Source organism: Coenobita brevimanus, chromosome 23, assembly GCF_032717465.1.
Source record: "Coenobita brevimanus isolate Jiangsu-jjx chromosome 23, ASM3271746v2, whole genome shotgun sequence".
Taxonomy (NCBI): domain Eukaryota; kingdom Metazoa; phylum Arthropoda; class Malacostraca; order Decapoda; family Coenobitidae; genus Coenobita; species Coenobita brevimanus.
In genome coordinates this window covers 61,628,835-61,654,625 of record NC_136976.1, presented here as the reverse complement: position 1 = coordinate 61,654,625, position 25,791 = coordinate 61,628,835, and the positions used below count along the sequence as shown (strand labels likewise).

General features: G+C 43.0%; 1 protein-coding gene across 1 annotated transcript in view; it reads right to left on the bottom strand.

Annotated features, from left to right (window-relative positions):
- LOC145392990 (fat-like cadherin-related tumor suppressor homolog) overlaps nucleotides 1–25,791 on the bottom strand; it is a 569,943-nt gene that overhangs the window by 267,486 nt on the left and 276,666 nt on the right. The window contains exons 14-17 of the mRNA XM_080267295.1: nucleotides 20,602–20,854; nucleotides 19,290–19,491; nucleotides 16,140–16,311; nucleotides 14,577–14,879 (exon numbers count right to left, since the gene is read on the bottom strand). Of these exons, the coding sequence (XP_080123421.1) occupies nucleotides 14,577–14,879; nucleotides 16,140–16,311; nucleotides 19,290–19,491; nucleotides 20,602–20,854 (930 nt within the window). The remainder of the gene's footprint in view (nucleotides 1–14,576; nucleotides 14,880–16,139; nucleotides 16,312–19,289; nucleotides 19,492–20,601; nucleotides 20,855–25,791) is intronic.

Below are 25,791 nucleotides of genomic sequence, written 5' to 3'. Positions count from 1 at the left end.
TGAGGGTAGCTGCAAGGTGGGGACAGGGTTGCGTGGACAATTCATTTGTTACTATCCTTCCGGGATTAAAACACCAGGCTACAGATAAAAAGAAAATGCAATATCTAATAACAAACATGATCTGATACTTCAGAGAACACGTGAATCAATAATGATCATAGGTAGGCCTATAAAGAACTGGCTTGTCAGTGACTGATGGCATAGTACATGACTTCAGCAATGACTTGAGTTTCACTTGGCAAATGAAAAAATTCTCAGTACAGTTAGCTCTCACTTAATACGTGATCTGAGTGCACGAACCTCACATAACATGAAAGGCAATTTTTGAGGCCAGGAAATGGTCAAAATGCAAAAATAACATAACTATCTCTATCTATCTATAGCCCGACGCCCTAATCCCGCAAAGGGTGGCCGCAGACAAAACGCCTCCAAGTCACTCTGTCACCCACCATTTGACTCCCCTCCCCCCAACTCACCCCCCCCTCCCTCATATACCTCTCAACTCCATCCCTCCACCTCATCCTCGGTCTACCCCTCCCTCTCCCTCCCTCCACCTCACCTACATACACCCTCTTAGTCAGTCTTTCATTCTCCATTCTCTCCACATGTCCAAACCACCTCAGTGTATTTCTCCTAATCTTTTCAACCACATCCACATCTACCCCACAACGTTCCTTCACTTCTTCATTCGTCAACCTGTCCCTCCACGTCACTCCACATGCTCCTCTCAGGTAACTCATTTCCACTGCTCTCACTCTTGACTTGTTCCCCTCTTGCAAGGTCCACGCCTCGCTTCCATACGTCAGGGTAGGGATCACAATACCATCATGCAGTGACTTCTTAACTTCCATACTCACCTCCCTATTTCTCATCACTGCTTTCAGTGTACCAACAACCTTTCTTCCCTGCTGTACCCTTTCACATACTTCATCCCCCAAAGTTCCATCCTTACTCATCACACTACCCAAGTACTTGAATGCACTCACATTCTCCATATCCTCACCATCCAACCTCACTGCACACTCTGTGACTTCACATAACACATAACACAAGTGAAAAAATCTGCCCATTTTTTTGAAAACCATACTACACTGTGATGATAGGGATTATGTTGCTTGAGGCCACAAATTATGGTTTAAACAGTCATTACGCGAAAAAATTGGTCATAATGTGGTGAGAACAGACATAATGCGGGCAGTGACAGTCACTGCGGGGGTTGTATCAGCAAATGACGTATGGCTGCCATGTGTATGCGGGGGGTGTCATAACGGTCCACTGAGTGTTCCTGCCCCACTTGACCCTACCCTCTCCCCGCGCTCTAGCTCCATACATGCTGCATGTTATCTTTGCTCTTTTGGGGGGGGCCACCTCGGGACCAGTAGGAGTCCTGCCCTGCTTCAGAATCCCACTCTCCCTCCTCCCAGGAAGCCCACAACCTCTTCAATTCAAGGTGAGGAATCCTCCAGTGTTTGTATGTAATAAAGCTATTATTAGGTAGGTAAATGGCCTGCGAAAAATCCCTGAAAATTGTCCAAAAAGGTGAACTTGGGGCTGGCTTGGGTACAGTACCATGAAACCCTTTAACGTGTAAACATATGACCCTATAACGCGAAAATCTCATAAAATGGGACCTTCCGGGGACAATATTCGCGCGTTCTGTGAGAGTTTGCTGTACTATCAAATACTGACCAACATTTCTGATAAATTCTATTATTTACAGGGAGTAGACTGTAGCACCAGTTGAGCAGGGCAGTACTCCCAAGGTGGAAGGAAAGCTGATGACAGGGAAACCTGAAGCTCCCGTTTCACCAGCCCTTGAGACTAGCTCCTGACCATCCCCCTTTGCTGAACTATTTCAGTGTTTCAGTAACACAGGGAGTAGACCAGCATGCTCTCCAATACAAGTTCCTCTTACTGTCAACACCATACATCATGCATTACACACTACACTTCCTGTTCAAAATTAGTAAAATGGCGTCACCATCTGCCCCTCTCCCGGTGACGACCCAGTGAGAAGCCTGGAACCACTGTCTGACCCACTTCTTCATTTCTGCAGCATTCGTGGCCTTTCCTCCAACTTTCTCTCAGTTGAGCACCATCTCTCCTCCTCTAAACCTCACCTTCTCTTCCTAACTGAGACTCGGGTGTCCGAGGCAACTGATGGCAAACCATTCTCTTTATCCTCCTCCTTCTCTATACTCGTTTCAAAGCCGAAGGTGGCTGTTGTGTATATGTACGTAATGATATATCTTGCTCTTGTGTTACTGAATCTTCCAATTTCTCTACTCTCTGGCTTCGGCTTTCCTGTCATTCTCTGACTAAATATATCTGTGCTGTTTACTTATCCCCTAACACTACTGACTATGAAAAATTCTTCAACTATCTTACTTCTAAGATGGAACACATTCTATTCATTTCTCCTTTCTCTGAAATCTCCATTCTAGGAGATTTCAATGTTCACCACCACCTCTGGCTCTCCTCTCCTTTCACTGATCCACCTGGTGAACAAGCCTACATTTTTTCTATCCTTAACAACCTACAGCAACTTGTACAGCACCCTACCTGTATCCCTCACTGCCTTGGAGAGAGTTTCAACATACTTTACCTCTTCCTTACAGCTAATCCTTCTGCTTATGCTGTCTCTCCGTTGGGCTCCTCCGATCACAACCTTATCACCTTAACCTGTCCTATCGCTCCAGTATGGCCTGTGGATCCTCCAAAGAAAAGTCGGTTGTGTAACTTTGGAGCCATTGATTGGGAGGCCCTAAGGCAGTACTTCTTTGATTTTCCCTGGAATGATATAGCTTCCATGGCTGACAGCCATCTAAGTGTGCCTTGTGCATTACAGAGGCTATTCTCTTGGGCATGGAATCATACATTCATTTCTCATATCCTTTGACTAATGCAAAAAAAAAAACTGGTTTAATCACACTTGTTCTAATGCTGTCCACAAGACGACGACCTACAAAAGGTACCTGAGACAATTCACTCCTGAATCTCATCTCTTTTATGTTTCTGTCCGGAATCGTGCTAAATCTGTTCTTCGCTCTGCTAAAAATACTTCCATCCATACTAAATTCTCTGAACTCTCCAAATAGAATTCTTTCTGCTCCTTCTGGCATCTTGCCAAAAACCTTTCTAACAACTTTACCTCATTACCCTTTCCTTCTCTTTTCCATTTTCTTCTTTCTTCTACTGATAAAGCAGAACTCTTTGCTCAGACTTTCTCCTCCAATTCCACCTTAGACGATTCCAGTGCTATCCCTTCATCACTTCCCCCCTCTGACTTCCTCATGGCTGACATTAAAATTTCTTCAATTGATGTATTCTCTGCCATCAATGGCCACAATACTAAGAAGGCATAAAGAGGCCAGACCCTTCCAGTAACTCTCATCATCTGGTTACCAACATCAGACCCATATGAGTTCCATGAAGAGCATCGTCCTTCTCATAAGCATGATAATAATAATGATGATAATACCAAATAATAATAACAATATTCATGATAATAATAATAATAATAATAATAATAATAATAATAGTCTTCTTCTGTTTTTCTTTCCTTCATTCTTTCCCCAACCTTCTGCCCATGGGTGAGTTTACACTCCCTCTTCTGTCTTTTTCTCCTTCATTCTTTCCTCTTCCTTCTGCCTGTGGGTGACTCTACACTGAGTGACAAGCCAAATAGTTTCCTGTACACCAGGAAACCATTTACTATGTTGAGTGGTAACCATATAACCAAAGTTTGGTGCCTGGTGGTTTAGTGGGTAATCGTGGCACTCCAATCAGATTGAGCCGGTGAAGGTTTATATCCATTGGAAGGTTGGGGTTTTCTGCTCACATAAAGCCACTCAGGGATGAGTGAGGTTGGACACTCTCATCTTAAATGTCAGGACAAACTCGCCTAGCCCCGGGTTCCTATGCTTCTCTATGGGGTGAAATAAGATTGAATGATGGGATGGATGGATGGATGGATGGATTAATAATCATCATCATCATCATCATCCACAGCAATGTTCAGACAGCCCAAATTTGCCCAGTCCAACGAGCCTTGCTTCCATTCATTCACCATTACACCCCAGGAATCCCGGTTCTATCTGATACGCCACTAAACATTCACCACATAAACGTATCCAATACAGCCAATTCAGACGCTGTCACATTAAAAAGGGGTGCCAAATCCCCGATCATGCACTTCTCCTCACAATATTCATCCAGCCAGCTCGATCTCTTGTCAGTCCCCCAGCCTCACCGACTACCAAACCTCTCTTCCTCACACAGTCATCCACCATATCCCTCCACCTTCTCCTTGGCCTACCTCGCCTCCTACCTCCTTCAAATTTGCTCAGATATACCTTTTTCACCACTCTATTGTTATCCATTCTCTCCACATGACCATACCATCTCAGTAGAGTCTTTTCTATTCTGGTGTCTACAGACTTCCTCACTCCACATCTTTCATGAATCACATTATTTCGTATCCTATCCACTCTCTGTACTTCACATACATTCCTCAGCAGTCCCATCTCTAATGCTCTTACTCTTGACTCTTCATTTTCATGCCACACCATAGTCTCACATTCATGTGTTAAAGCTGGCACTAACACTCCTTCTTGTAAGCCTCGTGCAGCTGCAACACTCACGCCTCTGTTTCTTATCAAGGCCTTCATTGCACCACCTACTTTCCTTCCTTGTGTCACGCTACTTTTTACTCCTTACACAGTTGCCTCTCTTTTCCATCACTGTACTCAAGTATTTTAACTCTTACAAACTCGATTCACTGTAACATCACACTGAGAGTCACCTTCTCTCTTAATTACTATCACTTTACTCTTTTCTACATTTACTCTCGAGGCATGACGTTTACAGACATCAGCAAAACCCTGCGCTAATCTACTAAGTTCTTGTCCAGTATCTGGAAGCAGTACTGCATCATCAGCATACAACAAATCTGAGATATTCCATCCATCACCATTCATTACCAACGCCATCCCCCTCTCCATTACTCGTGTTTTTACTTCTCCCATTGTCCCATCCGTATATGAAAGAATAATTACAAAGTAAGAATGATATAAGAAGTCCTGGTAAGTGATGAACAGGGTGGCTTTAGGAGTGGCAGAGGGCGTGTGGATGAAATATTTGCACTGAGACAGATAATGAAGAAGTCTTGTGAGAAGGGCTATAAGTTGTTTATGGCATTCATGAATCTGGAAAAAGCATACAACAAAGTAGACAGAGATGGATTATGGAAGGTTTTGCACATGTACAATGTAGATGGTAAGCTGCTAGGTGCCATCAAAAGTTTACATGATGGTAGTGAAGCAAGTGTAAGGGTAAATGGGCATCTAAGTGAATGGTTCACGATCGGTGTGAGTGTGCGACAAGGCTGTGTGATGTCCTTATGGTTGTTCAACAATAATAATCCATCCATCCATCATCCAAACCTATGCCGTCCCACGAGAAGCATAGGAACCAGGAGCTAGGCAAGTTGGTCCTGATATTTAAGATGAGAGTGGCCAGCCTCACTCATCGCTTAGTGGCATTATGTGAGCAATAAACCCCAACCACCCCTTGGACATAAACCTGCACTGGCTCAATGCGATTGGAGCACAGTAATTACCAACTAAACCACCAGGTGCCATAATTTGGTTATATGGTTACCACCCAGCATAGTAAATGGTTTTCTGGTGCATAGGAAACCATTTGGTTTGTCACGCAGTGTACAGTCACCCATAGACAGAAGGAGGAGGAAAGAAGGAAGGAAAGAGGGACAGAAGAGGAATGAATGAATGAATGAAGGAAGGAAGGGAGCCAAGAGCAGCACTACATCAAATGAGTGGTGCAAAATGTAGGAGTATCTGGGCTGTGAAGATGCACTGAAAAGGGTTGACTGGGGAGACAGCCACTAGGAATACATAAATGAGTTTTTGTTATCTTAAGGACATGCTTTATGTACAAGGTGTAACAAAGCTGAGAAATGGGTGAATGAAATTCAAGGAACTCTTGCCTCTCTTCACAATAAAAGGAGTCCCTTTCACACCAAGGGTACTCTCTACAAACCATATGTAAGAAGCGCTGTGCTGTATGACAGTGAGACTTGGCCCACAAGAGAAAAGGAAACAATCAGATTGAGATGCACAGAAGTGAGAATGTTAAGATGGCTAAGTAAGGTCTCAATGAGTGTTGGAACTGAGAAAAGTGTCGTGAGAGAGATTTGGCATAAGAAATAATAGGTTTATGGTAGGAAATGCCCATCATTCCCTCACTTGATTTGATGTAATTCTCTCTCTCTCTCTCTCTCTCTCTCTCTCTCTCTCCGGTGACTCTAAATTGTGTGATAAACCAACTAGTCTGTAATCTAGGCAACCATTTACTATACTGGATGGTAACCATATAACCAAATGATGCCTGGTGGTCTTGCGGGTTATGCTGCTCCAACCACATGCAGCCAGTAGGGGGTTTCAATCTGAGGGGTGGTTGGGGTTTTTACTGTTCATATAATGCCACTCAGGGGCATGTGAGGCTGTCACTCTTGCCTTAAATGTTGGAAATGATTACCCTACCCCTGGCCCCTTATGCTCCTGTTGGGGCAAAAATGATTTGGATAATGGATTGATGGAACAATAAGCAATACAAACTGGAAAGTTTTGATGATCTGGACATACTGACAGGAAGGAGGAGGAGGACTTGTTGAATATGGAAGAAAACTGCCCAGAACAAACTGACAAATATGTAGGGTGGGGTCCTGTGTGGGAACCCCCAGGGTAGGGGGGCTGGGCAAGGATATGGCTCAAGATCAAGGTACATAGACAGATGTCATCAGGCGAAAGAACCTACAAATGCTAACACTGTCAAAGATCTTTAAACAACAACATAAACTTAATCCCTTAACTGCAGGGATGTCGGGAGTGTGCCGTGCCCGTCCCATGGGGATAATCACTCTCCGACTGACTTTTTAAAATATTTGCCAAAAATCAGTTATTAGTCCTAGAATATTATAATTGTATAAGCATATGGCATACACCTTCAGCTTTCTCCTGGGATGTTTGTTGAGCCTTTATCGACTACCGTAGGACTTGGGGAGACTTCTGAAGTTGGGTAACGAAGTCTTCACTTTACACTTCCTGATACCCCATAATATGGTTTCCACTGCCTGATATTATCACTACAAACACTATTCTATGAATTTCAAGTAGTTTGGAATCAATATTCTCAAAAAAAAAAAAAAAAAAAAAAAAAAAAAAAAAACCACTATGAAAGCAATGTAAATTATGAGCGCATACAAGCTCTCCACCTGCGCATGTTCCCTGATGGTATTCTGAGGTGGAGTTGTCATTTATTATTTATAAACACACTCACACTTTATATTCCTATACTACACTTATTTATATATACAATATTTATCCATAAGTCTCTTCCACTACTAGTAGTTTATTTTCACTCCAGGCGTTCACTTTCTCGTTCAGTAAACTTGCCTAGAGAGCGAAGCTTTCACTTTCACTTTCATTGCTCCAAGTATGTATACACGCTAGAGCGAAGCTTTCACTTTCATTACTCCAAGTATTTATACTTGTATTCTTATATTACTAATTATTTACATTTCTATTTACATTTCCTATTTTATTTACATTACAGTCGCCCCTCTGTCTTCGCGGAGGTTAGGGGCCTGAGACCCCCGCGAAGATCGAAAATCCGTGTAAAATTGGTGCCCCCTCTAAAAACACCCCTAGCCCCCCATTTCCTTCTTTAATGAAAGAAAACCTTTGTGTACATGTCAATAAACACTTTATTTATAATTAAAGTATGAAAAAAATAGTTTAATTGCGTAGGTGGATGGCCGCTCACACCACTCGTCACAGCTACACTCTCACCTTCCACCACCGTTACCAGGATTTTCCCTCCCGTAACTTGTCCAGCAATTCTACCTTTGGAGATGTCTTGGTTGCTCTCTTAGGCCCCATGGTAGATAAAATGATGGCGTCACAGAGAGATCAGCGAGTACAAGCACACACAAGCATGGTCACAGTGAGAATGGGTTTCGGGACAATTCGCCATCAAGTCAATTCGCAGTCACAACAATAACAAGACAATTTGCCGTCAGGACTTTTCGCCGTCAGGACGATTCCCCATCATTTATTTACATACTAGAATAGTCTTTTAAATATACGAGTTTTAAAAGTGGTGGTGGTTTATTGTTTTTATAATAAATGTAGTGACATCTGTCGAGGCTCAGCCATATCTTTCCCCACGGTTTGTGTCCACTGTGGCTGATCAGAATAACATGTTGGATATTGTCATTTGAGATGAATATATACTTGTACCTCTTCAGAGTCGTTTTAAAATATACCCAGGATGTCGTAGTACCTATCTATCTATCTATTGCCAGACGCCTCAATCCCGTTTGGGGTGGCCACAAACAAATCGCCTCCAAGTCGCCCTGTCCCCCGCCATTTCACTGCCCTGCTCCCAACTCAAACCCCCCTTTCTCATATACCTCTCCAACCCATCCCTCCATCTCATCCTTGGCCTCCCCCTCCCTCTTCCCTCCTCCACCTCACTCACATACACTCTCTTCGTCAGTATTTCACCCTCCATCCTCTCCACATGGCCAAACCACCTCAGTGTGTTCCTCATAACGCTTCCTATCACATCCACATCCACACCACAATGCTCCTTTATATCCTCATTCGTCAGCCTGTCTCTCCATGTGACTCCACAGGCTCCTCTTAAATAACTCATTTCCACTGCTCTCACTCTTGACTTGTGTCCTTCCAACAACGTCCAAGCTTCACTTCCGTACGTTAGAGTTGGTATCACAATACTGTCATGTAGTAACTTTTTCACTTCCATGCTCACTTCCCTGTTTCTTATCACTGCTTTCAAAGAACCAGCAACCTTTCTTCCCTGCTGTACCCTTTCAAGCACTTCACCCTCCAAACCTCCATCCTTACTCATCACACTACCCAAGTACTTAAACGTACTCACATTTTCCAATTCCTCACCATCCAACCTTGCTGTACATTCACTGACTTCACCTCTCTCAAAGACCAACACTTTACTCTTCCCTACATTCACCTTTAGATTCCATGTCTTACACACTCTCCCAAACTCATCCACCAAGCCTTGCAGCTCCCCTTCGTCTTCACTCAACAACACAGTATCATCTGCAAACAACAGTACAGGGAGTTTCCAGACACTATCCTCTCTCACCAGGGTCACTCCAACATCCACTACCCTACCTTGTACCTCTTTTATTACCCCATCCATGAACAGATTGAACAACCATGGAGACATGATACATCCCTGTTTCAACCCAACTTTCAAAGAGAAAAATTCACTTAGTTCACCACCCACATGCACTGCAGCCTTCGCACCATCGTACATACTCTTCACAGCAATCAACAACTTCCCATCTACTCCATATATTCTTAACACTTTCCACAATCCTTGTCTATCCACCCTGTCATATGCTTTCTCCAAATCCATGAAAGCTGCATACAACTTCTTTCCCTTCTCTAGAAACTTTTCCACTAAAGATCTAAGAATGAATATCTGATCTACACAACCTCTTCCCTTCCTAAAACCTCCTTGTTCTTCTCCAACTAATTTCTCTGTTCTTTCTCTAACTCTGTCAATAAGTATCCTACCATATACTTTTCCTATTATACTAAGAAGACAAATGCCCCTACGATTACCACACACTTCTTTTTCCCCTTTTCCTTTGTACAAGGGAATAATTATACCTGACTTCCAATCCTCCGGGACTCTACCTTCCTCCCAGGCCAATCTGCACATCTTCCACATCCATTCTTCTACACTCTCTCCCCCATGCTTCAGCATTTCACCACACACTCCATCAATTCCTGGGGCTTTCCCCGATTTAACTTTCTTCATTGCTTCCACAACTTCTATCCTACTGATTTCTTCCTGTCTTCTCACCTCCCTCCTTCTCCCAGCCATTCCCCAGCCACTTATACTCGCATTACTTCCATCCTCTACGTTCAACAATTCCTTAAAGTGTTCTCTCCATCTGCTCCCTTTTTCTCCCTTCTCCACTAGTAATCTATCATTTTTATCTTTCATTCCCCCACTAACTTCACTTCCACCCTGTCTTACTCTTTTCATCTCTTTCCAGAACATTTTCTTACAGTCCCTCCACTTTACACTCAAATTCCTTCCAAATTCCTCATCCACTCTCTTCTTACTCTCTCTTACTAATCTTTTCACCTCTCTCTTTCTTTCTACATATAACTCTCTCTTCCGCCTCTCAACTTCTTCCACGCCCCTATTTCTCATCCATTCATTGTATGCTTTCTTCTTTTGTGCCACAGCCTGTCTTACCACTTCAGTTCACCACGCTGTTCCTTGCACCCCCCTCCGTCTTCTTTTCCTTCCACACACCACATCACATGCTGCACATATTTCTTCTGTAAATATCGTACACACACATTCCACATCTCCCATCTGCTCCAATTCATATTTGCCCAATCGTTCCTCCACTTCTCTCTTATACTCTGCCTTTTTCTCATCCTCTTGTAACCTTTCCACTCTCCTTGCAACTACTCCTTCCTCTCGTCTTTCCCTTCTTCTATTCCTCCATCTTACTTGAATTCTAATTCTGGTCACCACCAAGTAGTGGTCAGAAAGTCCACTCCCCCAACCTCTATAAACTCTTGCATCCATTACACATCTTCGCATCCTTTCATCCACACACACACATAATCAATCATTGCCTTCCTTTCATTCAGGTCACCACCCACCCTTCTCATCACTCGCCATGTATACCTGTGGATCATTTTATGCCTGAAGAGGGTATTGGCTATCACCAACCCCCTCCCAGCACAGATGTCCACTAACGCACTCCCATTCTCATCTATCTCAGCAGGCACACCCCACTCACCAACTATTCCATCCACCTTCACATTCCCAACTTTACCATTCATATCACCGATCAAAAACACTCTCTCATTCCTTCCAAACTTTTCCATGCACACTTTTACATTTGTCCAGAACTCTTCTCTCACTCTTCTAGCACGATCTTGCGTTGGCGCATACACACACACAATCGCCCACATTTGTATTCCAACTTTCAACTTTACCCACACAATCCATGACCCAACTGATCCATACTGTCTTATGCTCCTCTTCCATCTTTTACTCACAACTATACATACTCCTTCCTTTGCCCTCTCATTCTCACCTACTCCTGCACATATACCCCATCCATACTCCCATTCTCTCACACTTTCTCCTCTCCATTTTGTTTCAGTTATTCCACATACATCCACTTTCACACCCTCAAGCACATGGACAATCTCTCTCTCTTTCAACTCATCGTAGTACCAATGAAAATTAATGAAGACAGCTACAGGTGACGGTAGAATATAATTCAAAGTTGACTACAGCGAAGTAGAAACACGTTAATTATTGGCTAAAAGTGCAACTTATAAATGATATCCAAAGCCTACGCTATTGAATGAACATAGATTTTGATAGATCCCCCCGAAAATTAGTTATTAAAGTATTAATTATTCAAAAATAAGTATATTTACAGAGTGACGGGGAATCGTCCAGGGTGCGAATTGTCCTGACGGGGAATCGTCCATGTTTTGACGGCGAATTGTCTGACGGCGAATTGACTTGACGGCAAATTATCTTGGTACCTGAGAATGAGAGAGCCTGCTGCGAGAGGTTCAAAACAATGCGGGGGTGGCGCGGGTGGCGCTGGGGGCGGTATGCAGTGTGTGGCGCGCAATTTGAATGTGTTTCCATTTTTCTCTGGACTTCGAAAAAGGTGATTTGTTTCCCTGGTAACAAACCGCGAACAATCGAAACCGCAAACAGAGGAACCGCGAGGACAGAGGGTCGACTGTATTTACATTTCCATTTTATTTACACTATGTTATGCACTGTCACTTGCAGTAACTTATAAAACTATTTTCCACTGTTCAATTACATTTACATTCATTGGTTTCACTTGCTATTTACACATCACTCAACCCTCGGCTATCACGGGTTCTGCTATAGTGTATCTCGCTATCAAGCCTATATAAAAAACTACCCAAATACCATTATCATAAACTAAATGCCTGCTATCGCGCACCACAAATGTTCAAAAATTTCAAACAGGCCAGGCTCCAGTGCTCCGCCCAGCCAATAAAAGCTTCACTTCGTGATTGATCGTGTGCCGTCAGCACCAGCCGAGCGCTGATTGGCTGCCCGACCAAGTCTCCTGCCCGCCAAACCATTCAAGTGCGCGCCCTCAGACCATGAACAGTGATAGCGAGAACAATAACCTTTTTTATATGACCATGGCTAACATACCCTCTCCCCGTCCCCCTACCATCACCCAACATAATGCTGCGGCACCTGGCAGGGAAATAAAGAAGAGGAAGAACCTAAGTTATGCAGATAAACTGGAAATGTGAAACTTATAGAGAATGGGGAGACCAAGCGAAGTGTGGGGAAGAAACATAACATCAATGAATCAACTGTGAGGGGTATTTATAAGAATTGTGATCGCATCATAAAACATGTTCATTTTTAGACTGTTATATATTAATATGTGGTACAAAAAAGGTATCTTAGGGGTAAATATTGAGGTCATGGCACCAATTAGAATTATTACCATAAGTTCTTCAATTTGGCTATCATGGATTTGGCTATAGCGCAGCCATAGCGGGACCAATTGGGAGTGATAGCCAAGGGTTGAGTGTACTGTATTTACATTTCCACTTGCACTGTTTTAGAGTCTCCAGAGAGATCGTAGTCACTGTCCATCATTATCACTGATAAATTAGCCAGTTCACATTCCACAGCAGAGTCATTTAGCCCTTTACCCCTACCCACACAAGGTTTAGTAGGGGTAGAGGTCACAGGGCCCTTTGCAGTGGGCTCAGAAGCGGCGGAATTGGACAGGCACGAATCCAACATGGTTTCACCTCGAAAGACTACAGTAAACTGAATGATGTGGCCTATGGGCAGGGAAGGGCTGACAATGTCAGCGTGGTGACAGCTGCTAATTTATATGCTATGAAATGATTGGCAGGAAATCTAGACAATACATAATAAATTAGGTAGTTCCAGGTCAATGTAAATATCGCTTATGCTTCTCCCTTCCTTTCTTATATCTATTTTTATTACAAGAATAGGTCATACAGCATATTTCAAGGGGAAATAACCGGGGAAAATTAGCGAACGAGTGCATGTGGGGTGTTGCCAGGTGATAATTAGCCCATTCCAGATGGATGGCAGAATCAATTACCTTTTCTCTTTCTTTTATATATTATTTTGTATAAGTATCGGGCATGAGGCATATTTCAATGAATAAAATGAGTGGAAAAATCCATCCAGGATTTGCGTACTGCAGTGCGGCTGGGCAGGCAGGAGGAGAGGGTCATGGAGGGGAGGTAAGGAGGGGAGTCACGGACAGGGGAAAAATGGCTAAATTGTCAACAGTGGATGGGAGTACAGATGACATTAGCAGAACTGAGTAAAGCTAGACACTGATAGATGATACAAGCCACCACCTGAAAGCCCAGGTGAATTCAATATAACACAGAATCACAAAAGTGACGCCCCACAGTATGATCTCTTGCTCCTGAGCGTCACAAAAGTGACACCCCGCGGTATGATCCCTTGCTCCTGAGCGTCACGCAAGTGACGCCCCACGGTTAAGGAGTTAAAGAGGGTATGCAGCTTAGGGGTTTTAATGAATGTGGAGGACGACAGGTTAAGATTAGCAGGATGGTGACAGGTTAACAGGAAGTGGCCAGTGATCTTGTAACATATGCAGGAAAGCAACTGTTAGTAACTCAATCTTGTGTGGTCCCTGTAGTGGGTGGATACATGAAAGATGTACCTGCATGAAATGTAGACTAGACAATGTAACTAGTAATGAGTGAGCCATGAGCAAGGGTGACTGTATAGTCCTACCAAGAATGGAGGTATTACTGTAAGGGATTTGGCTCTTAAGTACTTAGATTCTGAGTTTGGCTACTTGGAAGATAAAATCAACATGAGCAGTGGGACAGAAGATAGCCACTTGCAAGAGCCAGAAATGGTTGGAAGCTCCTACTCTGAAGGGACTCTCTCTATATATTTACTATAAGAAAATTATATGCTTTGACTTGTATGGCCTACAATAGTAAAATGAGGGCAATAAAGGACGAACATGTCCATATATTTGGGCATACTGAACTGAGAATGGTGAGATGAATATGTACCCGCCACACTGAGGGATAGAAGAATATATACAAAACTGTTGGGATGCATGGGTACTGAGAATGTTAGCATATTGTATACCAGTAGCCTGAGGTGATTTGGAGTGAATGTGTCAAAAGTAACTCGATGAAGTGCAGAACATGTAAAAATGTAAGAAAGACCCCTGAAAGCAGGCCAAGAAATACATGGGATGAGGTCCTAATAATGGACCTCAGGGTTGGAGGACTTGATAAAAAAAGAAAAAAAAATCTACACTAGATCCTGCAGACTGAAAAGCAGTTATCTGGTGAACATGACTGACTCAGGCAAACAGGGACCATTGCCTTTCAAAATATATGTTTAAGACATCTTACCTCTACAACAAGAAGATAATTATCCTGAAGCTCCCTATCAAAGGGCTTTCCTGTGGTCTGTATGACGCCTGACGTGTCACCAATTGTAAACATTTCTGTGGGGTTGAGGATGGAGAAAGTAAGATGCTCATTGAGGTGGCTACCAAGAACATGGACCATGGTGATTGTATCAGCACGAGTGCTGTTCTCCTCCACTGCTGCAAAGTATTTATCTTTGCTAAACCGCAGACCCGTCTTGGGTATTGGTTCCACATAGATATTGACCGCTGTGCTAGATGCAAACTGGCCATCATTGACCGTCACCTGAAACAGAAAACATAATACAGGTACATTAAATTTTTCAGTATTAAAAATACAGTACAGTATAATATTCATTATTATACTGTATTTTTAAAAAAGTTTCTGAACAATACAATATAGAACCATACACCTTACATTTCAAAACAATAGCATGTGATGCAACAATATCAACTAGAAAGGCTCCTTGCATACCTCTACCAAGCTATGCAATTCATATCCCCTTATCAGCCATGGCTCTCTACTTAATGTACTTTCATAAATATCTAATTATGGCAATTAATATGTGGGTCAACAGTAATACCCTCATATACTGTCATCATGATCGTCCAATTTATTTTTCTGCAATCTGGTGAACAAAATATAGTCAGGTAAAAAAGGATACCAATCATCATACTTCTGTCTTTCCTCAGCACATGTAATACAGTATAATCATATGTAGCTGTTGTAACCCATCTTATTAACATAAATCCAGAGGACACCCAGAACTTGGCCATTTTAGCCTGGTGTTCCAAAAGATCACACGTTACGAATACGTGATCTGGTACGAACTCCGTTTACTACTGTACACACACCAACTGTTAACCATATTAACCCTTTAACCGCGGGTGTCATCCCAGAATGACATTGCAAAAACTGGACCAAACCGCGGGTGTCATTCTGGAATGTTTGTGAATATTTTGAATACCCCGCGTTTTTTCCGCGCGCCAATTGTTTCAAACGAGAGTAGCTATTAAGTTCTTTCACTCCAGCCGACCCCCACCTCCCTCCTCCCACCCCCCGGGCCCCCCACCCCACCCCTGACCAAACACGCATCAGTATCTGTCCAGCTGTGTGAGTGACAACACCGCTGATGTGGCAGTGAAGTGCGGGCAATTACAGTGCCTTTTACCTGCCTCAGTGAACACAGAGTGGGTGTTTATCGTATGTTCAGTGTTCATGTATGTTTATAGTATTATTATCAGAATGAGGTTGGCATTTGGTAATGGTGTGTGAGCGAAAAATAGTGATTTTAGATCGCTCACTTCTAATGGCACTGCCCATCCAGTGATAGTCAACGAAATCATGAAACCTACATCATTGCAAAGCCGAAGGTTAGTACTTTCTAATGGTACCTTATTTTTCGCTCTAGATTTATTCTGTGCAGAGTTATAAAGTTTTAAAGTTTGTTTACATTTTGGCTGGAACCCCCGCAGGGGGGGGCCAGTCGGGTCAAAACAATGCCCGCGGTTAAAGGGTTAATAAGTGCATCCTTAAATACTGTACCTTAAGCTGATAGTGATTCGCAAGATTATTTGAATCATTTACAGTGATCAGACCCATTTTAGAGTTGATTTTGAACTTCTGATCTTTGTTGCCATCAGCTATTTCATATTCTAAGTTTGCCTTGCCACCAAAATCTAGGTCAGTTGCATTCAGCTGCACAACGGACACATCCCTGAAAGAAGAAATTTCATCATTACATATAGACAATATAAATTACTGTATTCTGTTTTAAAAACAACTTTGCAAGTTTGCACTACTTTACATGTGATTTCATTGAATATAAAGTTCATACTAAGTAATGAGTTACACCAATGAGAATAACTGTTGTTGATGTTGTTTTTGCTGCTGATTCATCTCAGTCTGTGGGGTCAAACAGACCTGTCTGTTACAGGCAATTAACTGCTGTCACATGCAGTGTATACATTACTGTACTGTATACCTGAAGAAAAATATTTAGATGAATGGATAAATAATAATAATAATAATAATAATAATAATAATAATAATGATAATAATAATCATCATCATCATCATCTTAAAGACAATAATAATAATAAATAATAATAATAATAATAATAATAACAATAATGATAACTGTATAATTTATAAAGGCACCAACATGCTTGAATGCATCAGCCTTGGTCACCTAATGGCAGCTCTCAATGCTGCTCAGTCTTTGGCAGCCTTTCTATTCAGTCCCTTATCCCTGAGGTCACACTCTATGACCTCATCCCAGGTCTTTTTCAGTCTGCCTCTTCCAACACTACCCCCAACATTCACGCTTCTCATTTTTGCACCCAGCTGTCATACTCCATCCTCTCCACATGATCATATCATCTCAATCTACCCCTCCTCATCATACTACCAACAGACTCCAGTCTCATCCTTCCTTTCAACCCTTCAATCATAAACCTTGCCCCTCCCCCTCCCAGGCCACATGTTCAAGGACACACAAAAGATTCATCTAATCATTGTCATTTCTGTACATCTGAGCCAATGAATATCTTATTCCTTTACTGCCCCAGTCCCACTACCATACAGCATTACACTCCTAGCACATGCTGCATACAAAGATCCAGTAGAACAGAGGGACAACCCTCTCGATGTTAAAAGAGGCAACAGCTTCCTGAACCACTCCTTACCCTAGTCACAGAACTAGCTCCAGCCCCAACTTCATCACATAACATGCTCTCTAAATAAAACTTCCACACTCAAGAGACTTGCCACAAAGATCAATCCTTTCATCTCTGACACTCTCTATATACTTACCCCAGCACACTGCACACATGAAATCAGCATTATCTCAAAGTCTACCTTTAATACCAATACATCTCTTATGCAACAGCTTATCACAAATGCTGCACAAGATGGAGCTACCTCCCCTCACCACTGTGGTAAAATGCACGTGGCTACTCTCCCTCTGCTTTGACAATAGTGCCACCAGACCTAGATATCATCACTTTTTTTTAATCCACATTTACCGTCAAACCCTTTCTCCCTATTCTGTCTCTCAACTTCCTACATCTTTTCTTTGCCTCCCTTTCATTTTCTGCAGTCACCAGCAAGTCATCAGCATACAACATCTCCCATGGGAGTCCATTTCCGAAGTCATGTGAGAGAACTTCAAGCACCATGACAAACAAAGAGGAACTTGATACTTGTCAATATTCATGGAAAACTCATCACTCAAATCTCCATTCACTCTCATCTGACTGCAAGCACCCACAAACTTAGCTATAGCCTTTCTAACCAGCCACTCCTTTATCCCAAGCTTTCTCATTACACACCTCACCACCTCCCTAGGGACTCTGTCAAAGGCCTTCTTCAAATCTACAAAAACAGTGTACAGACCTCTTTTCTTGCCAATATATTTTCCCTGAAGCTGGCAGACAATGAATATGGCATCAGTGGTCCCTATGCCTGCAATAAACCCAAACTGCATCTCATCAATATTCACTCTTTCCCTAGAACTCTCTACATTACCTTCATTATCTGGTCCATAAGTTTTATGCCTCTTTCCAAGGCATCACCCTTCTCCATGTACACATTTACAATCACATTCTTCAGCCAGTCATCTGGGACAACACACTCATATATAAATGTTTTTATTAAACCAGTAACTAACCCCACTCCTATATCTCCTGAGGCCCTTGGCTCGTATCTCTGACTGGGGTAAAATAATCTTGTTTTTAAAGGTTGCTGGTTCATTGAACCCAGAGAAATGGAATAGGGAAGTGGGCATGGAAATAAAAATAATCACTGCATGGCAGTTTTGTGATCCTCACTCTAGCACATGGAAGTGATGTTCTGACCCTATTTGAAGGGCACAAGTCAGAGTGACAGCAAAGGAAATGAGTTATCTGAGAGGAGCATGTGGAGTTACGTGGAAAGACAAACGGACAGATAAATTTGGAAGCAAATGAGCATTCTATTCTGGTGTTGGTTAGTGTGTTTGATAAGGTTAAGAGATACACTTGGGAGACAGTTTTACCATGTGGGGAGCATGGAGAATCAGAGACCAACCAGAAAAGTGTAAAATATGTGAATGAGGTGGAGGGGAGGAGGATGTATAGGGAACCAAAGATGAGATGGAGGGATGAAATGGAGAGATGTATGTGTAAGCTGGGGTGTGAGTTGGAGGGAGCTCAGCCAGAGGCAATTTATTTGGGGCAACCCCTTACAGGATTAAGGCATCTGGCAGTAGATAGATAGGTTGAGTTTATGGGGTTATGAGTTGATAAAGACACATATAACAGAGAAACAGTACCTACAAAAAATTAAGCAGCTGCTCTGTGTTGATATTTCATTTTCTCCCAGTATTTTTACTTGATTTTTCTTATGGTGACATAAATGTGGTTCACCATTTTTCAACACCCTGTATTTCCTTCAAGAGCAGGTGATCTGGTGAGACACTTAAAAGAACAAGCAAGTCCCAGAGGATCTACCTAATACTGTACATTCAATTTGAGAAATGCCTTTTGTTGTGAAGGGGTCAAAAATAGTCTCTACAGGTATTTACTTCTTCCCTACATGAGGGCTTCACCAAAACACAGGATATTGACAGGTAATGGCAAGAATAACATACTGTAGTAAATATTCTCATTTCTCATCACAGAGAAAGGGTTAATAATAGTGCTTTCAAAAGCTTACTTCTGTGTTGGAATGAGGAGGGTGGCGTTATATTCTTGGAGAAGAAACCGTGGCGGAACATCATTGATGTCGGTGATGGTGATGACGACTGTGGCTGTGGTTGATGCTGACAATCTGGGCTGGCCATTATCATGGACTCGCACACTAAATGTAACTTTTGATACCACTTCATGGTCCAAAGGCCCCACTGTGCGAATTGCACCTGTTGAGATAACCTTAGGTTTGTAAACAAACAATCACAATCTGGACAGTGCTGATCACAGAAATTCAACTTACATTGCATGAACCTACTCATTAATCCTTACCAAGCTGCAGGCCTATGACAATGAAGATCTCCACAGGGCAAGCTGCAAGCCTCATATAAGGTACAATTTACACTGGTTACAATCAGTGACTCAGGTGAGATAAAATGCCTTACAAAGAATCAGCAGGCAGGAGTTAATAAAAACTGCAGTACAGTAAACCCTCAATATAACGAACCCCGGTACTGCGAATTTCAGATATAGCGAACAGCCAAATCGCGACCGAACTTGTCCCGGATTTTGCGAACAAAGGTCGTTAAATGTGGGGGAAGTTTGTGAATCAGCCCACGGTGACAACAGCATCCCTTCCTGACAAAGCAAGTGTACTTCAACAGCATCCTTTCCTGGCACTGTAAGTGTACTGTAACAGTAGTAGTAGTAGTTGTTGTTCCCTAGGCAGTCTGGCCAAACAGCCCCGAGCCCCCTAGGAAAGCCATGGCCGAGACTGGGCTTCCCCACAGAGCTCTCAAAGAGTGTATGTTGTGCTGTTGGCATAGGTGATTGTGTGCAATGCAGTCTTCCATAATGTGCTTAATAGTATGGGGTGCTGTGTTACAACCTGGACAGCCATCAGCAACGGAGTCATCCAACCTCTTCTGGTAGCTTAAGAGGGCTGGATGGTGCCCACATCTCTGTATTCTTATTATAGGTATTGTATTTATATGTACAACTTCATACAGCATTGTGTTTACATGTATAACTTCATAAACCACTGAATTCTCCATGTAAAACTTCATAGCGTAAGTTTAGGTCATGACTGTGCACGTAGGACCAAATGACTCTCCGGATATAGTGACCTAGGTTTGGTAATCCCTCGGATAATACCCACCCTCAAATATAGCGAATTATCAAATATAGTGACCAACCCCTCCCCCCAATTAGTTCGTTATATCGAGGGCTTACTGTATTTTAATTTTAAGGGTGTAGTAATTAAGTATTAATACAGGTTATAAAACAGTAGCAAGCAAAGGAATGTAAGAAATAATCATGTCAGAGAAAAAAATTCAGACCTGTTGAAGAATCAATGGTGAAGTACATTCTGGCTTCTTCCTCCAGGATTGTGAAGACAAGGTTTGAGTTCTGATCTGAATCCCTATCTCTAGCAGATATGACGAGGGGTGTGTTGTCTTCCATCAGCACTACTGAATTCACTGCTGCTGCCTCTGATATGTGTCCACTGTAGGAGCTTTGGGTGAAGTAAGGTGGGTTGTCATTCTCATCTCGTATGTTAATGATCAGCTGGGCTGTTGCCTCCTGTCCATTCTGTTGGATATTAATAGAAGAGATATTGTTATTGGGAAACAGGATTGTTGTTGTTGCTGTTTTTATTGTTGCTGTTGTTGTTGCTGTTGTTGATACTCCTGTTGTGGCCCTAGAATCAGCTGGCCATGAACATGGTGAATTGAGGGCTGAAGTTGCCCTTCTCCTGCAATTCACCCTCCTTTCGAGGGATTGGGAGGAGGGCAGAGGAATGTGTGTAAATAAAGGCAGTGAAGCTGCTCGGTTATACTGGTACAGTACTACTGTGTGAAGGCTTAGGCTTCCCTCTCCAGCACCAAGAAACAGGATTCACAGGGATATATATATTAATGATTATGTAAAATGGGGTGAGAATTTACCCATATACCACAGTTAATATCCCTCAGCATCCCTGTAGTGAGAAATCGGACTCAATCATCAATGCCCTAAGATATTATGGTACTGTTTTATGTCCACATGAGCCTGCATGACAGTTATTCCCATACTTCATTATATGGGACACTGTGCTACCACCCAAACAGCCCACTTACCTTCACAACAGAAGGACCTATGTTAATTTCTCACACACATTTCCCCCTTTCACCTGATCTCCATGTTTCAATCAGTTTTGCTTTGTTTTTCAAGGCCCCAGCATGCTTGCATGCGTCAGCTTTGGTCACCTAATAGTGGCTCTCCATGCTGCTCAATCTCTAGCAGGCTCCCTATTGTCTCTTATCCCTGAGGTCCCGCTCAATGACCTCATCCCAGGTCTTTTCGGTCTACCTCCCTTAACCCTACCCCAAACATTAACACTTCTCACCTTCTGCACCTAATCATCATCCCCCATCCTCTCTACATGCCTAAACCACCTCAATCTACCTCTTCTCATCACAACACCACTCCAGTCCTATCCTACCTCTCAACTCCTCAACTGTTAACCTGGACCCCCCAGGCCTCGCACTCAGGGACACACTGCACATCCACCTAATTGTTGTCATTTCTGTACGTTTGAGCCTGCAAACATCTTCTTCCTTTACAGCCCAGGTTTCACTGCCATATAGCATTACACTCCTAACACATGCTGCATACAAAGATCCCTTAGCATGGACAAAGAGTCCTCTCAGTGTCAGGAGAGGCAAGAGCTCCCTGAGTTACTAGCCACAGAGCTAGCTCCAGCCCCAGCTCCAGCTCATAATATGTCTCTCATATAACAAAACTCGTCCACACACTCAAGAGACTCACCAGGAGGTTCAATCCTTTCACACCTGCAAGTCTCTACATGCTCTCCCCAACACACCACACACATGAAATTAGCATTATCTCGCACTCTACCTTTAATATTATTACATCTCTTATGCACCCACTTATCACAAACACTGCACAAGATGGAATTACTTCCCATGCCCCTGTGGCAAACTGCACATGGCCACTCTCCCTCTTCTTTGACAGCATCATCACCAGCCCTATATACCATCACTTTGGTTTTATCTGCATTAACTCTTAAGCCCTTGTGCCCCATACCACATCTCCACTTACTAAATATTTCTTCTGTCTCCCTTTCATTCTCTGCAATCAACACCAAATCATCAGCGGACAACATCTCCCACGAGAGTCCATTTCTAAAGTCACATGAGAGGGCTTTAAGTACCATGAAAAACATGAGGCTCAAGACTGACCTCTGATGCAAACCAACATTCATGGAAAACTCATTACTCAAATCTCCATTCACCGTTACCTGGGTGTGAGCACCCACATACATAGCCATAACCACCCTAACAAGCCACTCCTTTATCCCAAGCTTTCTCATTACCCACTTCACCACCTCTCTAGGGACTCTGTCAAAGGCATTCTCCAAATCAACAAAAACAAAATACAGTTCCCTTTTCTTTCCTACACATTTTTCCTGAAGCTGTCGAACAATGAATATGGCATCAGTGGTCCCTTTATCTGGCATAAACCCACACTGCAGCTCATCAATATTCACTCTTTCTCTAATCATACCTTCTTGAACTCTCTCCAGTACCTCCATTATCTGGAAATGCTTTATGTCTCTATAATTTCCTCTTTCCTGGGTATCACCCTTTCCCCTGTGCACATTTACAATTACACTCTTCAGTCAATCATTTGGGACAACACACCCATATATAATCATATTTATCATACCAATGATTAACCTCACTCCTATACCTCCTGAGGCTTTCAACATTTCAGCAGTCAACCCAGACACACCTGCTACCTTCCCAACCTGCATCCTCCCTATTGCCCTGCTGACAGTAGTGGTGTCAATCAAAGGCCAAGGGCCAAACACTGGATCTGCTGGCTCCAGATCTTCCCTGTCCCAGTCAAACTCCTCATTCAACAACTAGCTGTAATGCTCTCTCCAGGCATCTTTAATGTCCTCACTGTTCACCACTACCTTTCCTTCATCATTCTTCACACACTGCTCATCCATAATATCCCCTATCTGCCACATCAAATATCATATTCTTCCATTCCACATTACTTAGGTTATCAAGTAAAAGTCTGACTCAGATTTTACCCCGTAAACCTTTTTTCTCGCCCTATGCTTGGCAGCCAAATACTCCTCTTTGTTATCGCCCTTTTTCCTTTCTCAGAAAAGCCTTCTTTTCCCATTAACTGCAGCTTCTACATCCTCATCCCACCACAAAGATACTTTATGTCCTGGGGGGCCCTTTGTCCATCCACATACAGAATCAGTAACTCTCAAGAGATTTTTCTTGTGGACTCTGTGCTGCTCAATAACACTTCTGTCAACATCTGTAAAAACTCTACTCATTTCACTGTAGAAAGCATCCTTTACTGTTTGGTTTTTCAACTTCCATACTTTCCTCCTAGGTGCATAGGTCCTCCTTTTCATCACCTGCTCCTTAAGCACCATGTCACATATCAATAATTTGTGTTGCTGCACACACTCCTAACTCCCTGTAACTTTAACATCCTCACCAACTTCGTATCAGCCCTCCTGACCATCATTTCCCCCCAGACTCATATGTAATCAACCTATTCTCTCTTTTCCTAAAATGAGTGTTGCACACAATCATGTTCATTGCCTCCCCAAACTCAAGTTTCCTTTCTCCCTCATTTCTTGCACCATATGCACATCCCCCATGTACTCCTTCATATCCTTGAGCAACTTCACCTACATGACCATTCAGATCCCCTCACAAAACTACAATCCCATCATCCCCCACACCAGTTACTACATGTATTAAATCATTCCAGAATCTTTCCTTCTCTACCTCATCCAAGCCTGCTTATGGACATATGATGATATAAATGCAAACATTATCCCACTGAACAAAATTTCACAATGATTATCCTTTCACTGATTCATTACATTCACGACATATTCCATCCATTTCTCCTTAATTAACACACACACACCACCATATCCATCTGCCTACCCTGCCAAAGCAATTTGTAACAACAATCCCTTCTGGAAATCATTCTGGCTGATCCTCCCATACACCTGACTTCTGCACACATCCCACATCCACCCATCTCCTACTCAGTGCCTCAGCTGCTACCCCCACTCCACCCCTCAGACTTCCCACATTCCATGATACCACTCTAATCCCCTTGGGTGATTTAGTTTCTTCAGGATTGCTTTTAATTTTTCTTTTTTTGTCATAATCGGTAAATACATAATGGGAAGAGACATACCACAGGCCCCACCCACCCGCACAGTCCCAGATCCAGACATGGGATCTGGGATCCATAACACACCAGCCATGACCAGTGGCTGTGGCAGTGGCCTCGGGGCACCCTGTCAGAATAGCTATAGGAATAACCTCCAAATGCATCTTGGCACAGTAACTGACCCACCACTATACACCCATTGATAGGGCAGCCTCCTGGGGTGCTACTCCCGGGTTTGGGCCCCTCTCCATTGGGCAGAAGCGGCAGCCTGGAAACCGCAGTGCCCTGTACCCTCTAGCACAGGTTTGAGCCCCATCTCATCCCAGCCTGAAAATCTATGCTGGGTGAGCCCTCATCAGGCCTCCCCTCATTAGATCCATCACTGAGTAGCGGGAGCAAAGTTTTCTAGCCACATGCCCTTGCTGGCATCAACCTCTGTGACAGTGCAGTATGCTGTGTGATACGTAAAGTGCATGTGGTGTAGTGTATGAGATAGTCAGAGGAAATGTCTGAGAAGATATGCTGATCAACTCTCCACATTAGTGTCCCACTGAAAAAGTCAGCAAAAGGGGATGGTCAGATATTCTGGCAACTAGTGGAAAGGGAGCTCCAGCTCTCCCTATCACTAGCATTCCCATTCCCCTTGGGAGTACCACCCCGATCGGCTGATGCTACAGTTTACTCCACCCTGAACAAAAAGCGCCTGTGTGGTCATGGTCTTAACAAAAGTGATTGATTATGTGTGTGTGGATGAAAGGATGCGAAGATGTGTAATGGATGCAAGAGTTTATAGAGGTTGGGGGAGTGGACTTTCTGACCACTACTTGGTGGTGGCCAGAATTAGGATCCAAGTAAGATGGAGGAATAGAAGAAGGGAAAGACGAGAGGAAGGAGTAGTTGCAAGGAGAGTGGAAAGGTTACAAGAGGATGAGAAAAAGGCAGAGTATAAGAGAGAAGTGGAGGAACGATTGTGCAAATATGAATTGGAGCAGATGGGGGACGTGGAAGGTGTGTGCAGGATATTTACAGAAGAAATATGTGCAGCATGTGATGTGGTGTGTGGGAGGAAGAGAAGACGGAGCGGGGTGCAAGGAACAGCGTGGTGGACTGAAGTGGTGAGACAGGCTGTGGCACAAAAGAAGAAAGCATACAATGAATGGATGAGAAATAGGGGCATGGAAGAAGTTGAGAGGCGGAAGAGAGAGTTATATCTAGAAAGAGAGAGGTGAAAAGATTAGTAAGAGATAGTAAGAAGAGAATGGATGAGGAATTTGGAAGGAATTTGAGTGTAAAGTGGAAGG